At 39.8% G+C, this 16,745-nt stretch overlaps 2 protein-coding genes across 3 annotated transcripts in view; both read right to left on the reverse strand.

Annotated features, from left to right (window-relative positions):
* Positions 1-5,144, reverse strand: part of LOC111158282 (ribosome production factor 2 homolog) — a 43,216-nt gene extending 38,072 nt beyond the window's left edge. The window contains exons 1-3 of the mRNA XM_022520214.1: positions 5,067-5,144; positions 2,976-3,108; positions 38-75 (exon numbers count right to left, since the gene is read on the reverse strand). Coding sequence (XP_022375922.1) covers positions 38-75; positions 2,976-3,108; positions 5,067-5,089 — 194 coding nt within the window. The 5' untranslated portion in view covers positions 5,090-5,144. The remainder of the gene's footprint in view (positions 1-37; positions 76-2,975; positions 3,109-5,066) is intronic.
* A 5,842-nt stretch (positions 5,145-10,986) lies between these two features.
* LOC111158271 (general transcription factor IIIC subunit 6) overlaps positions 10,987-16,745 on the reverse strand; it is an 11,309-nt gene continuing 5,550 nt past the window's right edge. For both annotated transcript variants that reach the window (XM_022520195.1, XM_022520194.1), the window contains exon 6: positions 10,987-12,466. In XM_022520195.1, coding sequence (XP_022375903.1) covers positions 12,186-12,466 — 281 coding nt within the window. In that variant the 3' untranslated portion in view covers positions 10,987-12,185. The remainder of the gene's footprint in view (positions 12,467-16,745) is intronic.

Below are 16,745 nucleotides of genomic sequence, written 5' to 3' on the forward strand. Positions count from 1 at the left end.
AACAATGTAAGTCAAAATAAAACAAGTCATTACTTACTTTTTATACAGAACGCCATACGGTTTTTTCAGGGCATACTGTAAAACATAATTTATAGCTTTCAAAACAAATTACATTCTGAAAAGCAGATGGAAAAATTAAACTGCATTGTATCCATCATTACACAAGATTACCTGGTCCCTGAATCCTATTCTGATGTCTCCTGCCTGGCTCCCTTTTAATCACCTACTAAAACCTGCAACATAAGTTCAATAACCTAACTTAGACTGGACTTTCTTAATCTAAAGTTTCTAGGCCCTTTCAAAAATCTATCCAACGTATAGGATTCCTTTCATTTCTTTAGAGTCTACTGATTCCAAACTATTTGAGAGTAGAAAGAAAACATAAAAATAAATCCTATCAGAAAAGGCTGACAGAGTTGAAATAATGCTGTCTGGAGATAAGAGAACGGAGAAAGAATGCCTGTAATATCAGAATTCTAGTCGGCAGTTTAAACACAGCCCTTTAAAAAATGCCTGTCATTCGATCCTCTTTTCATTTATTTTTTAGTTCTTTCCACTCATTCACTAATAATCACTTGTTCCCTATATGGTTAGTTCTGCTGTACCATAAGGAATAACAAAGATCTAAGGCCTTCCCTTGCATTAGGGGAAGAGGTAAATGAGGAAAACAATGAAAAGAAAAATAATCACTCATCAACAATCAGAGCTGATGAACAAAGGAAATTCAGCAATAAAACCTAACTTTTTAAGTACTAAAACTTTTTTTAAAGTTTATTTATTTGCTTTATTAATCTCTACAGCCAAAGTGGGACTCAAACTCGTGAATGTCTTGCGAGGGAGCCAGCCAGGTACCCCTTCAGTACTAAAACTTTTAATAATTCTTGACCAAATGTTTCCCTGCCTTGGTGTAATGCACATGACCACAGTGACAACTCAGGAATCATCAATATAAATATTAAACTACCGCAATTACCTGTAATATTGTGCTATTCTTAGAGCTTACTTAAATACAGGGCCAGGATCCTACCAACACAATGACACTGAGACAGAAAGGATGAGCATCTTTTAAAGTTTTTTTTTTTTTTTAAGATTTTATTTATTTGACAGACAGAAATCACAAGTAGGCAGAGAGGTAGGCAGAGAGGCAGGCAGAGAGAGAGGAAGAAGCAGGCTCCCTGCTGAGCAGAGAGCCCGATGCAGGGCTTGATCCCAGGACCCTGGGATCATGACCCGAGCGGAAGGCAGAGGCTTTAACCCACTGAGCCACCCAGGCGCCCTAGATGAGCATCTTTTAGACATTTACATATCTGAACTACTGTATTTAACAAGCAAGCATAGAGAGTTTAGTCAAATTTAAAAATCTATTCAATTACTTAGTTGATTTAACTCAAAGAAACTATCTGCTATATTTAGGGCCTAAATATTCAACCACCAAGTAGGTATCTCCATAGACTATGCCTTTCATTCACTGATTAAACATTTACTGAGCATGTACTATGTGCCACACACTGGGCTAAACATCAGACTACAGAGGCAGAAAAAAACATAAAGCTTTTATCATCACACTTATATTACAGATCCTAAACTGAACACACCTCCTCTCTGTCCAAACCTGCTTCAGCTGGTATATTCTCTAATTGGCATTAGCACTCATCAAGAATCCAACCCAGAAACCATGCCCAAACCCTTCTACACTCAACATCTAGTCTCTCTGATCATCTCTCATTTTCACCAGCACTACTACACTCCAGATACTCGTTACCATTCTGACAACAATGGCAGAATTAGTTTCCTGTATTTGCTCTCTATTTTCTCTGGTCAAACCAATTAAAGGAGCTGATCATGTCTGTCACCTCCAATCTTTCAATCTTTCAATGGTTCCTTAGAGCTTTCTGAACAAAGCTCAAACTCCATGTTACTATCTGATCTCTGTCTGTTCTTCTACCTCCATTGAGCCCATTTCCCCTTTAGCCATCCACAATTATCTACAGTTCCCCAAATGCAACACGCTCCTTCACATTCCCTTTTGCACAAGTATTGTCATCAGCCTTGGAAGACTTCCTCCTCTCCCTCCTCTCCTCCTACTTGCTGTGACTCCTCCTTCAAAATGAAGTTTAAGTGTCTCCTCTGGGAAGCCCACTCTGTACATGGCTACCCTTATGGGATTTTAGCTCTGCCTCCCAGCCTACCCTGCCCATGCCTCCAACACAGCACTTAATTCACAATGCTATAAAGCCTTACTTGCCTGTCTCTCTTTTTAAGCTCCCTGAAGGGATAGATGTGTCTTATGTAACTATTAACCCTCAGCACCTAGCACAGTACTTGGTATTGCTGAAGGAATCGACAGTAATATGCAGTTACTTCACTTTACAAACTAGCTATATTCCTTAAATGCAAGTAAACCAAATTCTAGTAATTGAAACCAGCTGAAATTTACTAAGGGAACTACAGTAGCTGCTTTAAGGAAAACCAGTTGTTAGTGGCTTGCCAAGGCAAATAACCTCCAACCGGAGCCTAAGGCTAGCAGTTCTTAAGGCAAAGCAAACTTATCCACGTATTTCTGCAGCAGCCTAAACAAGCATGCAGAAAAGGTCCTAAAATAATTTCAATACCATTTAAAAAATAAGTGTGCAGGGTGCCTGGCTGGCTCAGTTGGTAGAGCATGCAACTTATGATCTCAGGGTTGTAAGCTCGAACTTCACAGTGGGTGTAAAGATTACTTAAAAACAAAATCTTTTTTAAAAACTAAAAAATAAGGGGCACCTGGGTGGCTCAGTGGGTTAAGTCTCTGCCTTTGGCTCAGGTCATAATCCCAGGGTCCTGGGATGGAGCCCCGCATCGGGTTCTCTGCTAAGTGGGAAGCCTGCTTCTCCCTCTCCCTGCCTCTCTGCCTACTTGTGATCTCTGTCTGTCAAATAAATAAAATTCTTAAAAAAAATAAAAAATAAAAAATAAAGGTATACACATATACATACCACATCTTTAAGTACTTGTGTCACCATGGAATTTGCATTTCCCCCTTTAATCAGCATAGCATTTTTAATATTTTCACTGAGTTTCGGTTCTCTCTTCTCAAGGAATCTCTTGGCTCTTTTCGTTTTGGGCTTTCTGTTCAGAAAATCAAAATTCATAACAACTTAAAAAGTTTTGCTTATAGTACGAAACCATGACTTGGTAAACGTGCAAATTCTTAAAAACCAACAGTTATTACATAACATTTATCAGTTAGGATTCCACCATTAACCAAAATCTCACTTTTTAGGAAGATAATAGTAAAAGGTATTCAGTTATTACTATAAAGTAAATTAATTTTATTAGCTTTTAATTTTTTTAAGAGGCTTTCATTTTTTAATATCCCCAGCATTCTTTTATTGCTGCTTTTTTCTAAATCTTTATTAAAAAAAAAGACTCAATGAATATTGTTGCTATTTTTATTCCCTTATTTTTTCTTCAGTCTAAAGCAAACAGTACTCTTACCCTAACACAAAGAATTGCACACCAACTAGTGATCAATCTGTGGACAGTTACTAAACACAGATAGATAATTATTAACTGCCATATCTTTCATCCAGGTTTAAGACCACAATGCCCACCAGGACATATACCCTATCCCACTCCAACATCACAGCTGAGAAAGTCAGATATTATTGCCACCAACAGGAGATAATAATGACTGATAATTTTACAGAGTCACTCTATTAAGGCTTATCTTCACCAAAATCCCAAAACACCGGTAAAATTATTATCTTCATTTTTGAGACCAGGAAGGTAATGTGGCCAAGGTCACACAACTTACAAGTAGGCCAATCTTCAAAATGAGTTAGATTTAAAAACTCATCTAGACCAACAACTCTGCAAAATATGAAGGGAAAACAAATTCATTATTCTGATTTTATGATGTGACAGCAGGAGCAGAATGTTTTTGTACATTTCTGTTCAGAAAAAGGGCTTCACTTCTGCTTCCACTATATATTGCTTTTCCGACAGTTCTCTGCCATCTACTGCAAGAATTCCTCCTCTCTTAAGTACTATGACCTTCCATCCTCTTTTCAGTCCTATGGACACTTTGGGCAGGAAAAGAAAAATAGAATATACACATACTCAACTTATCATGCAGAGTCTAAAAATTCTCCTCCAGATAAAATGTCAATCAATATAAAGCTTCCCATCATTTATTATTTGATAAAGGTACACATTTGTTAAATCAAATTAAGAAATATTTAGTATGTCTATACTAAAAAAAAAAAAAAGTGCTCTATGCTTTATATTCCTGTGGTTTGTCTCTTCTCACTAGCCTGCAACTAATATAAATAACATCGTTTATGTTTGTTCCCCAATCAGATCATCATCTTACTCATCTTTGCAGTTCCCGTACCTGAAGGAATATATAGCAGATGCGAAAAATCTCTGAATTAATGACTAAAAGAAGAACTTTTTATTTTGATTGGCTGTTAACCCAGGCAAATCTCAAGAAATAACAGCAGGACTATTTAGGAGATCAATAAATATTTTCTGAACGCATTTAAAACATCACCTCAAGAGAAAGAAAAAGCTAAGAACATTCTACATGCTGTAGCAAAGGCTTTACATACATTCTCGCCGATAATCCTCACAATTCTATAAAGTACGATTATTACGAACGCTATTTTACAAAGTAAACTGAGGTTTAGGGGGGTTATATGGCCCAAAGTCACAAAGCGTTGCGAACGCGCCTGGATTGTCACCTACACCTGTCAGATTCCGAGGCTTTGTGCTGGTGACCGCTCATTCCCTCACACTTCTTGAGAAGCCCAGGGCGTCTCTAACTGGCCAAGCTAAAAGGGACCAACGTCTCCGAGCTATCACCTGGCAACTCCCACAAGTGGACTTCCGGGCTCTCAGTCTCCCGCCGAGCGGCACCAACAGAGGGAGACCCAGGCTAGTGGATACACTGTCCCGCTGCAGGCCCCACTTACAGGGTGGGAGGAACGAGGGGAAACCAGGCGGAGCGGAGACTTTTTCACTCCTCCGCACTACAGGAGTCCCACTCTCCAACGTCCCCCAAAGAGAGGACCCAGCGCACTTACACAATTCGATCCAAAGCGTCCATGGCTACCGCAACGGGAACCCGAGGAATGCACGTGCGCCTCCCGGTCTCGCGAGATAGGCCCGTGCTCTGGGACAGGCGGAAACGGAACTTGCGCTTGACGCCACTTCCTAGGACCGCCATGTTGGCAGCGCCTCGCCATTGCCGCGTTGTCTTGGTTACAGATTTTTGCCTTGTCTCTTGGCCGGAAGTTAACACTCTAGGTAATACTGCCTGTACCAGCTTGATGGACATGGCTGTGTGTATACCCGGAATAAGACATTCAGGGACCAGATGTTATTCTGGGAATCTCCCAAAATGCTAAATGTCACAGTAGCATGCTTTCTGTATGAAGAATAAGGATCATAGTTACAGTTACAGATTCTATCAGATTCTTTTTTCATGAAAGTAAAACATTTCCAATGCCCCATTTGAAACTTTTAGGGTTTGTAGTGTTGAAATGTTTTGCAAATATACAGCAGTGACATAGACTAATCCTTCCTCGTGGGAAATTTATGTTGTTTTAAGTTACCCATGAAAGTAAAACACTTAAAATGTTATATGTATTACATTTCCTGAACTTTCTGTACTGAATCTCAATGACATTAGATCAGAATACTATAATCATATTTTAATGACTAGAGTTCCTTGTGCATTAAATTGGGCAAGAAAAATTTTATTTTCACTGATACTATTTTCACCTGTGTAACAGAAATTTACAGGTTCTAATCTCGTAGTTTGTGAATCCTACCCATTCTTTTTTTTTCTTTTTTAAATTTTTATTAATCCTACCTATTCTTAACATTACCAATTATATGCAGAGTGACTCCACAGTTGTAGTTTCTTAAAAGGAAAATTAAAACAAGTTGGGGTTTTTTTTGTTTTCCAAAGAAATAACATAAAGATGTCAGTAGGGGGCGTCTCGGTGGCTCAGTGGGTTAAGCCTCTGCCTTCGGCTCAGGTCATGATCCCAGTGTCGTCGGATCGAGCCCCGCATCGGGCTCTCTGCTCAGCAGGGAGCCTGCTTCCTCCTCTCTTTCTGCCTGCCTCTCTGACTACTTTGTAATCTCTATCAAATAAATAAATAAAATCTTAAAAAAAAAAAAAAAAAGATGTCAGTAGGGCTGCATTCCCCTAGAAGCTCCAGGGGAGAAACTGTTTCTTTGCCTTTTCCAACTTCTAGAAGCTGTCTGCATTCCTTGGTATTCCTCTATCTTAAAAAGGCATCGCTTGAACTTCTGTTCCCATTGTCACATCTTTCTGACTCTGATACTCCTGAATCCCTCTTATAAGAGCCTTGTAAAAACAGGTGGCCCACCAGGATAATCCACAATCATCCCCCATTACAAGATCCTTAACTTAATCATAGAGCAAAATCCCTTTGGCCAGATAAGGTAACATATTCACAGATCCCTAAGTTTAGGACACGGACATCTTTCCAGGGCAGCACTATTCTTTTTTTTTTTTTTTTTTTTTTAAAGATTTTATTTATTTGTCAGAGAGAGAGGGAGAGAGAGCGAGTGCAGGCAGACAGAATGGCAGGCAGAGGCAGAGGGAGAAGCAGGCTCCCTGCCGAGCAAGGAGCCCGATGCGGGACTCGATCCCAGGACGCTGGGATCATGACCTGAGCCGAAGGCAGCTGCTTAACCAACTGAGCCACCCAGGTGTCCCAGGGCAGCACTATTCTATCAACAAGTTCCAATTTCTCCACTCTTTAGCAAAATTTGCTTAATTTTATCCATCCTTTTTTATTAAGCCATCCCTGGGTGTGAAGTGGTTTTCATTTGTATTTCCCTGAGGGCAAACGATGTTGAAATCTTTTCATGGGCTCACTGGCCATTTATATGTATACCTTCATTAGGAAAATGTTTATTAAAATTACTTGCTCAATTTTAAAGTTGTGTTGTCTTTTTATTGTGGATTATACGTAAATTCTTTACACATTCTAGACATGAGACCCTTTTCTGTTACACAATTTGCAAATATTTTCTCCCACTGAGTGTCTTCTCATTTTCTAGTGTTCTTTTTTTTTTTTAAAGATTTTATTTATTTATTTGACAGAAATCACAAGTAGGCAGAGAGGCAGGCAGAGAGAGAGAGAGGAAGGGAAGCAGGCTCCCTGTCGAGGAGAGCCTGACTCGGGGCTCGATCCCAGGATATTCTATTGCTGTATGAAGTAGGCTATAGATATCCCCTATGTCCAGTTGACTGATGGAGTTGCTGAGTTCAATCATGTCCTTGTTGATTTTCTGCCTACTGGATCTGCCCATTTCTGACAGAGTTGCTGAAGTCCCCAACTATTAGTGGACTCATCTATATCTCCTTGAAGTTCTATCAGTTTTTGCCTCAAGTATTTCAACACTTTTATTGTTAGACACACACATTAATGATTGTTATGTCTTCTTGGAGAATTGACCACCTTATCAATACATAATGCCCCTCTTTATCCCTGATAACTTTCCTTGATCTGAAGTTGGCTCTGTCTGAATTAATACAGCTACTCCTACTTTGTTTGGATTAGTGTTACAATAATATTGTTCTCCATCATTTTTAATCTTTATGTGTCTTTATATATAGTGTAGGTTTCATGTTGACAACTAGTTGGATCTTGTCTCCTGATCTACTCTGATAATCTCTGTGTTAGTTGGTGCATTTAGAGCACTGCAATTCAAAATTATTGCTGATATAGTAGGATTCTTATCTATCATATATATTAGTTTTCTATTTGTTGCCCTTGTTCTTTATTGCTATTTTGTAATAAAGATTTTATTTATTTATTTGACAGACAGAGATCACAAGTAGGCAGAGAGCCAGGCAGAGAGAGGGGGGTGGGGAAGCAGGCTCCCCACCGAGCAGAGAACCCGATGTGGCGCTCGATCCCAGGACTCTGAGATCATGACCTAAGCCAAAGGCAGAAGCTTAACCCACTGAGCCACTCAGGTGCCCTCTTTATTGGTATTTTTGTCTTCTATTATTTTTCTTTTGTGGGCTTCTAAAATATTTTTAAATTTTTAGAAGATTTTGTTTATCTATCTATCTATCTATTTATTTTAGAGAGACTGAGAGAGAATGGTAGGGGGAGGAGCAGTAAGAGAGGAACAAGCAGACTCCTTGCTGAGCATGGAGTCCAGTGGGGGGCTGAATCCCATGCCCTGAGGGACACAGGAGTGTAAGAATTAGAGATGTGATGACAGAAGCAGGTGAGAGAGAAATCTGAAGATGTTACATTGGGGCCTCAAGCCAAGGAATTCTAGTAGCTGGAAAAGATAAGAAAATGGATTCTTCCCTGGAGTCTCCACAAGGAATGCAACCCTATCAACATCTTGATTTTAACCCCATAAAACTGAATCTTGGAAGTTGACTTCCAGAACGATAATAAATTTAATGTGTTTTAAGCCACTAAATGTGTAGTAATTTGTTATAGCAGCAATAGCAAACTAATACAATCACCAAATGGGAGCATGGAATATGAATAGAAAATAAGAGTTTATAAAAACATGATAGTGAGGGCGCCTGGGTGGCTCAGTGGGTTAAAGCCTCTGCCTTCGGCTTGGGTCATGATCCCAGGGTCCTGGGATCGGGCCCCACATGGGGCTCTCTGCTCAGCGGGGAGCCTGCTTCCCTTCCTCTCTCTGTCTGCCTCTCTGCCTACTTGTGATCTCTGTCAAATAAATAAATAAAATCTTAAAAAAAAAAATGATAGTGAAAGAACTCTTATGTTGGATATGAGAAAACTAGGACTTTTGCTATCTTGACATCCTTATTCATGATACTCAAGTATGGGTACATTAAACCCAAAACAAAGTACCAGTTGTCCCACCCCCAAAAAAGAAAAAAAAATTAAGATTTTATTCATTTACTCATGTGAGAGAGGGGAGAGAGGAAGTGAGAGAGGCAGAGGCAGAAGTAGGCTCCCCATGGAACAGGGAGCCCAACATGGGAATCGATCCCAGGACCCTGGTATCATGACCTGAACCAAAGTCAGAGGCTTAACTAACTGAGCCACCAGTTGCCCAAAAGAAAATTTTAAAAGAAAAAATATACATAGCGGTATCTAGAAACCACAGAACCCTTTTTGTTTTAAAAAAAAAAAAAAATTGTAAAAAAAAATCCATTTTGTAAAATGATAATTTAAAATTATCATTTAAATGACAACATGTGGTCATTAAGAAAGGTGTATATTCACTCTGTATTGAGTCAATAATGTGTACTTCTAGCTAATTTTACAAAAAGGATTCTCTTGGGATCCCTGGGTGGCTCCACCAGTTAAACATCTGCCTTCAGCTCAGGTCATGATCCTAGGGTCCTGGGATGAGTTCCACATCGGGATCCCTGCTCAGCGGGGAGTCTGCTTCTCCCTCTGCCTGCCACTCCCTCTGCTTATGTTCTTTTCTCTCCCTCTCTCTCTACCCAATAAATAAAATCTTAAAACAAACAAACAACAACAACAACAAAAAACCCCAGGATTCTCTTATTCCATAAGAATATAATGGTAGAAGTCATAAAAGAGAGACAGCATACCCATTTTGAGAATCAATGACATTTCTGGAAGAAAATACTATGCATGCCTGACATATTATTAGGAAACTTGTGTGGTTTTGTATGGGAACAGAATGAAATGAAAACAGATTCTAAAAAATTATCAGCTGCTACTGAATAGCTAACCACATGATATCATCAATAATTTCACTCAGCTGGCCATATCTGTCAACAAATTTGTTATGATCAACTATATAGTTCGTAATGAACAAGTGCCTGGATTTCCTAACATTTCCATAATGGCCTTAAGGAATAATTCCCCACAGCACACCTTAGCAATATAATCCTATTAAATAGAATATCGTTATTTGTAAGCAAAAGCCAACCACTGCATTAGGTGTTAGTAGTACTGTGACAGCTACATGGAGACTGTAGTTCCAAGATTCTTTGTAAGTAATTCTAGTAAGTCAGTAAGGCAGATCAATGGTGAAGAAATTCATCTGTGAAGTTCTAGTCTTACAAAATATTTCATAGTTGAAAAATAAGATTTATTTTACTAAATTCCAAACATTTATTCTCACTTACAGGTAAGGAACTAAAACACATTATGTTCTCTCCAGAATGTAAGACTTCATTATCCTCTTCAAGTTAGAACTACATCAGTCTAGATCAGTTTCTTTAGCAAGATTACACATCTCAAGAATCTTGCATTCTACTTCCTTGTCCTTTTCTCTACTTTTCAAAATGGGTAAGGTAGTAATAGGATTAAGTGTGGCTATTACAGAGTGACTCTGACAAGAGACAAGTTATTTCTCGCACATAAAGGCCGGAGATAGGTAGTTGCAGTGTCTTCTCTGCCCGAATAGAAGTTGTCACAGGTTTGGAAGGACATTCACACTCACAGGACCCAACAGGCCTTATGGGAATGAACCCAGCACCAGACTCACTTAACTTCATAGGAAACAGCACAGCAGCACAACGCTTGTTTCAACAGGAGGCTCTACTCTGGCCCCCAAGTGTCAGCTCAGGTGTAAGGAGACAAGATCGTTTGGGTGCATGCAGAAGCCATGCTGGCTTAGAAACTTCAGCTTCCCAAGAACTAACATCTCTTGAAACAGCCATGAGTGCTGCTTTCAGGAATCTTTGTAATAAGAAACATAGTGCTTGGGGCACCTGGCTGGCTCAGTCGGCAGACCATGCAACTCCTGATCTCAGGGTCATGAGTTCAATCCCCACGATGGGCATGGAGCCTACTTAAAAATACAAACAAACAAAGTCTGTATTTTCCAATGGGCATTTATAGCTGTCGTAGTCTTTCAGGTCTAGACACAATTTACCCATAAGGGGTCTTTTTTTTTTTTTTTTTTTAGCAGGCTCCATGCCCAGTGTGGAGCCCAACACAGGGCTTGAACTCATGACCCTGAGATCAAGACCTGAGCTGAGATCAAGAGTCAGACACTTAACCAACTAAGCCACCCAGGCACCCCAATAAAGAGTCATTTTTAATCACAAACAACATTGCCTCACATCACAGTTGACATTCAATTATTACCTTGTCTAGTAGATTTCCAGAGAAACAATGCCAAAGGTAAACTTGAAGCCATTTCACCATGGGGAAAAAAGAAAAGAGTTATTTATCTTTACTCCTAGCAGTCCAGGGCAGCATCACATCAGGATCCAACCTTCTATCTTGTCGCTCTGCCACTCATGGCTTCTATTTCCGAAGTTTCTTTACAGTCCAAAGAGCCTGCTGAAGCTCTAGCCACCATGTTCCAGCAGAAAAAAAAAGAGAAGCTGAACTGGCCCATCTCTCTTTATGCCTTAAAGTTTAAGGAAACTTTCCAGAAGCATCCATCACTCAACACTTATAATTCCGTATCACTGGCCAGAACTTAGTCATACGGCCACATATTTACACATATATGGATACGCTATGGATAACATATATGGATACACACTAATAATTCTCGGATTAGAATTAGGGAAAGAACAGGTACTGGGTCAGGTAATTAGCAAGGTGGGTCAGGGATAGGATAAGCAAAAGAAGCAAGAGATTTACCAGCTTTGAAGAGAAGAGGACCCTAAGCCAAAGAATGCAGGCAGCCTCTAGAAGCTGGAAATGGCCCTCAGATGACAGCAAGAAAATGGGACGCTGATCCATCAATGGCAAAGAGTTGAAATCTGCCAACAACTAAATGAACAAGGAAACAGCCTCCCCTACCCCTCAACCTTGAGAAAGGAATGAAGTCCTGCCAACATCTTGATTTTAGCCCAGCCCATGTCAGATAGCTGATTTACAAAACTATGTAATAATACATTTGTGTAATTTTAAGCCACTAAGTTTGTAGTAATTTGTGACGGATGCAATAAAAAAACTTATATACTTACCTTAATAAAACTTCCAATTTAAAGAAATTTAAAGAAGGGTCCCTATAGTCATTTATATCAATTTTTAAAAATTCAATTCATATCTGGTCCTTAACAACTCTGGTATATGAAACTGTGCTATAATCAGAAATGCACGTATAGCCAACAAAACCAGTAATATAGTGAACTGAAACCTACACGATTATTTTATATAAAAACTCCAAAAAGTTCATTATTAGTTAAAATGAGAAACATTTCATCTAGGAGTGATTTCCTAGACAGTATCTTGAGTTTCCATAAAAACATAACCTTCTGTCTCAGAAGAAGGGATATCAATTAGAGGACCAGAATTCTCTACTTCCAAGTTCAGTGATTTCTCTTGTTCATAACTCAGGTTTGAATTATTTTTCGTTGGAATCTCTTGGTCTTCCAACTCCAAAGATTTATCTGAGGCTGGAGTTACGTCGTCATCTTCATTTTCATGCAGAAAGCTACAAATCATGTTGGGTCTATAGGAGAACTCATTGTCCTTGATTTGCAGCCATTCCACACCACCTAGTGAGGGATGGGAGGACAAATCAAGAAAGAAATATGTAAAAGGAATTTCAGTTACTTACATATATTTCTTTTTATTTTTTTATTTTTATTTATTTTTAATTTTTTTTTAAAGTAGGCTCCATGCCCAGTGTTGGGCCCAATATGGGGCTTGAACTCAGCAATGCTGAGATCAAGACCCGAATTGAGATCAAGAGTCAGACACTCAACCAACTGAGCCACCCAGGCACCCCTCTCTTTAATTTAGTATTTCATCCTTTGAATACATGTCAAACTAAAGCCTCAACATAAACCAATGAACATGGTGCCATGACTACTGATAAACAATCACATTATTTCCATCTTACATGGAAACCCTGGAATGCCTGTACTATATGCAACATCAAAATCACTGTAAGTGAAATAGTCAATAAAATTGTAGAAGCTATATGGTGACTACATTCATGGTGAGCATTTTGTAATGTACATAATTACCAAATCACTATGTGTACACCTGAAACTAATATTGTGTATCAACAATATTTCAATTAAAAAAATTTTAAAGATTTTATTTATTCATTAGAAAGAGAGAGCATGAGCAAGAGAGAGCACACAAGCAGGGAGAGGCGCAAAGGGAGAGGGAGAAGCAGACTCCTCGATGAACAGGGAGCCCAACCCGGGGCTTGATCCCAGAACCCAGAGATGATGACCTGAGCTGAAGGCAGACGCTTAACTGACTGAACCACCCAGATGCTCCTCCAATTAAAATTTTTTAAAAATAATTGAGACACCACACACACACACACACACACACAAAATCACTAATCAACTTCAGTTACTATTCAAGACCCTTTCCCTGAGTCCAATTCCTAACTCACTGAGATAATTTGAGTTCTCACTGCCACATCATGCCTTATAGAAGTCTTTCACTTCCCTACAATTTTCTCCTCAGTTTCCATAATAGATGATACTACCCTATCATATTTCAACTCAACACTCAGATGTCATTTTGAGTTGGAACATCCAACTATAAGACACCTCTCCAAAACAAATACCAAAACAACAACAACAACAACAACTTGAAAAAAATTGTTATCCTTTTCATACTTCCAGTCACAGCCCTAACCCACCCACTGCCATAATCAAGTATTGTTTCAATAATGCTAGTAATTTGGGGGTGCCCAGGTGGCTCAGTTGGTTAAGCATCTGACTACTTGTTTCGGCTCAGGTACAATCTCAGGGCTGTGGGACTGAGCCCTGCATCAGGCTCCAAAATTAGTGGGGAGTCTGCTTAAGATTCTCTCTCCCTCTCCTTTTCCTTCCCCCCTGCGCCTCCCCTGTGTGCACTCTCTAAATAAATAAATCTTAAAAAAAGAAAAAATGCTAGTCATTTTTTTCTTTTATCCTTATGAACCCTTCAAATATTTTCAATGGATCCTCATTAATTTCTATAGCAAGCCTGAGCTATTTATGTCATCTTCAAAATGCAGTTAGAGGGGCGCCTGGGTGGCTCAGTGGGTTAAGCCTCTGCCGTCGCCTCGGGTCATGATCTCAGGGTCCTGGGATCGGGCCCCACATCAGTCTCTCTGCTCAGCAGGGCGCCTGCTTCCCCCTCTCTCTGCCTGCCTCTCTGTCTACTTGTGATCTCTCTCTCTGTCAAATAAATAAAATCTAAAAAAAAAAAAAAAAGCCATTAGAGATCTCTAAGATACGGCAACTTACCTTTGCCACCCTGTTCACACTTCCCACTGCTCCTATTCTCCACCATAAACCAACTCTTCTGTGACAGTTTGTTGAAACATCCTTACAGCTGATACCATGTCTTCTCATGTTACTAACATAAAATATCCTTCTATCAAAAGCTGATTAGTCCTTTTCTCTCTAGTCAGCTTCAACTATTCTCTCATTGATTTCCCCTGCAATAGCATCATTCCCCTAGTCACCAAGTTCAAAACCTTGAAGCCATCAAGCCTATTCTGATATTTATCATGATACGTGGCACATTCCAGATACTTAGATTGAATGAAATGGGTGTTGAGTCACATTCATACGTGTGTTTCAATGTGATTTACTTTAGAGGGCGAATTCCCAGAACGTGAGGACCTCATCTCCTTCTATTTCGTTCTGCCTGCAGCACATTGCCGTGGTTGGTCACCAGCCTCCACGTTTGTCCCCAAAGGTCTTCACCTCCGTGGTATTCCTGCCCCTGTGTCATCGCTTCCCATAATGAACAGAACATGGCAGAAATGACAGAATGTGACTTGTAAGGCTGGTTCATAAAACATATTGTGGCTTCTACCTTGTTCTCCCGGATCACTTGATCTGGAAGAAGCCAGCTGCCGTGTCAGGAGGGCCCTCAAACAGTACTGTGGGGAGGCAAGGAATGGAGGCCTCCTGCTAAAAGATGGCACAAATCATGCAAGGGAGCTGTCTTCTATTCAGATTTTCAGGTCACTGCAACCCAGCCAACATACTGACTGCAACGTCAAGACAGACATCGAGCCAGAACTGCCTGGCTAAGCTGATCCCCAAAATCCTCATTCATGGAAACTGTGGAAAATATCTTTATTGTTGTTGTTTTTAAACCATTAAGTTTAGAGGTAATTTACTATGCAGCAATACATAACCAATACAGCCTTGACTGGTTGGCTAACTAATTTATGTAATTAAACAAAATACCATTATCTTCGCAAAGGCCTATTAGATTATTAAAGACTGCAGAAAAGGAAATTCTACAACTTTCTTCTCTGAAAAAGAATAAATAGGGCGCCTCGGTGGCTCAGTGGGTTAAAGCCTCTGCCTTCGGCTCAGGTCATGATCCTAGGGTCCTGAGATCGAGCCCTCAATCAGGCTCTCTGCTCAGTGGGGAGCCTACTTCCTCCTCTCTCTGCCTGCCACTCTGCCTACCTGTGATCTCTGTCAAACAAATAAATAAAATCTTTAAAAAAAAAAGAATAAAAAATAATAAAGAATAAATAATAGCTAATCTATCGGATATGTAACTACCTTTCAAAATCTTTCTAGAATTTCAAGTACCTCTTTCTTCCTGTTCTTTTCAGTGTTAAAAAGGAGGATAGTTTTGGGATATACGTGTTAGGAACAAAGTTTTTTTATGTACTTACGTGTAATTGGTGTAATTAATTTCTACGTGATTAATGTACTTTCAAATGTTTATTCCTTAAAATAGAATAAACCAAGCCATAAATATTCACCACTAGAGTCCTGTTTACTAGAGTCCAAAATATGTCTTTGAGCAATGAAGTTTTTTTTTTTCTCTTTTCTCAAATTATGTGTTTTTAAAAACTGAAGGATAGTTGCGGGGCACCTGAGTGGCTCAGTTGGTTAAGTGTCTGACTTTGGGTCAAGTCATCATCTCTAGGTGCTGGGCTCAAGTCCCATGTCAGGCTCCCCACTCAGTGGGGAGTATGCTTTCCCTCTTCTCCTATCTTTGCCCCTCCCCCTGCTCATCCTCTCTCTCAAATGAATAAATAAAATCTTTAAAAAAAAATTGAGGGTGCCTGGGTGGCTCAGTCAGTTAAGTGTCTGCCTTCAGTTCAGGTCATCCATGACCGCAGGTCCTGGGATCGAGTCCCACATCGGGCTCCCTGCTCAGCGGGAAGCCTGCTTCTCCCTCTGCCTGCTGCTCCCCCTGCTTGTACTCTCTCTGTCTGTCAAATACATAAATAAAATATTTAAGTAAATAAATAAATATTTAAAAATTTTTAAAAATTGAAGTAGAGTTGACATACAATGTGATATTAGTTTCACAGTGATAATTAGTTTCAGGTGTACAATACAGTGATCTGAAAAGTCTATAAATTACTCTATGCTCACCACATCTGTAGCTACCATCTGTCACTACCCAACACTGTTACAATACCACTGACTGTATTCCCCATGCTGTACCTTTAACGCCCATGACCTACTCATGTGTAACTGTGCCTGTATCTCTCACTCCCCTTCAACCATTTGTCCATCCATAGCTCTCCCCCGCTCTGGCAGCCACCAGTCTGGTCTCTGTATGTATGGGTCTGTTTCTGATTTTTGTTTATTCGTTTGTTTTTCTCATAATCCACATAACTGAAATCATGTCTTTCTTTTTTTTTTTTTTTAAAGATTTTATTTATTTATTTGACAGACAGAGATCACAAGTAGACAGAGAGGCAGGCAGAGAGAGAGAGAGGGAAGCAGGCTCCCTGCTGAGCAGAGAGCCCGATGTGGGACTCGATCCCAGGACCCTGAGATCATGACCCGAGCCGAAGGCAGCGGCTTAACCCACTGAGCCACCCAGGCTCCCCTT

Source organism: Enhydra lutris, unplaced genomic scaffold, assembly GCF_002288905.1.
Source record: "Enhydra lutris kenyoni isolate GAN:26980312 unplaced genomic scaffold, ASM228890v2 scaffoldscaffold58, whole genome shotgun sequence".
Classification (NCBI taxonomy): domain Eukaryota; kingdom Metazoa; phylum Chordata; class Mammalia; order Carnivora; family Mustelidae; genus Enhydra; species Enhydra lutris.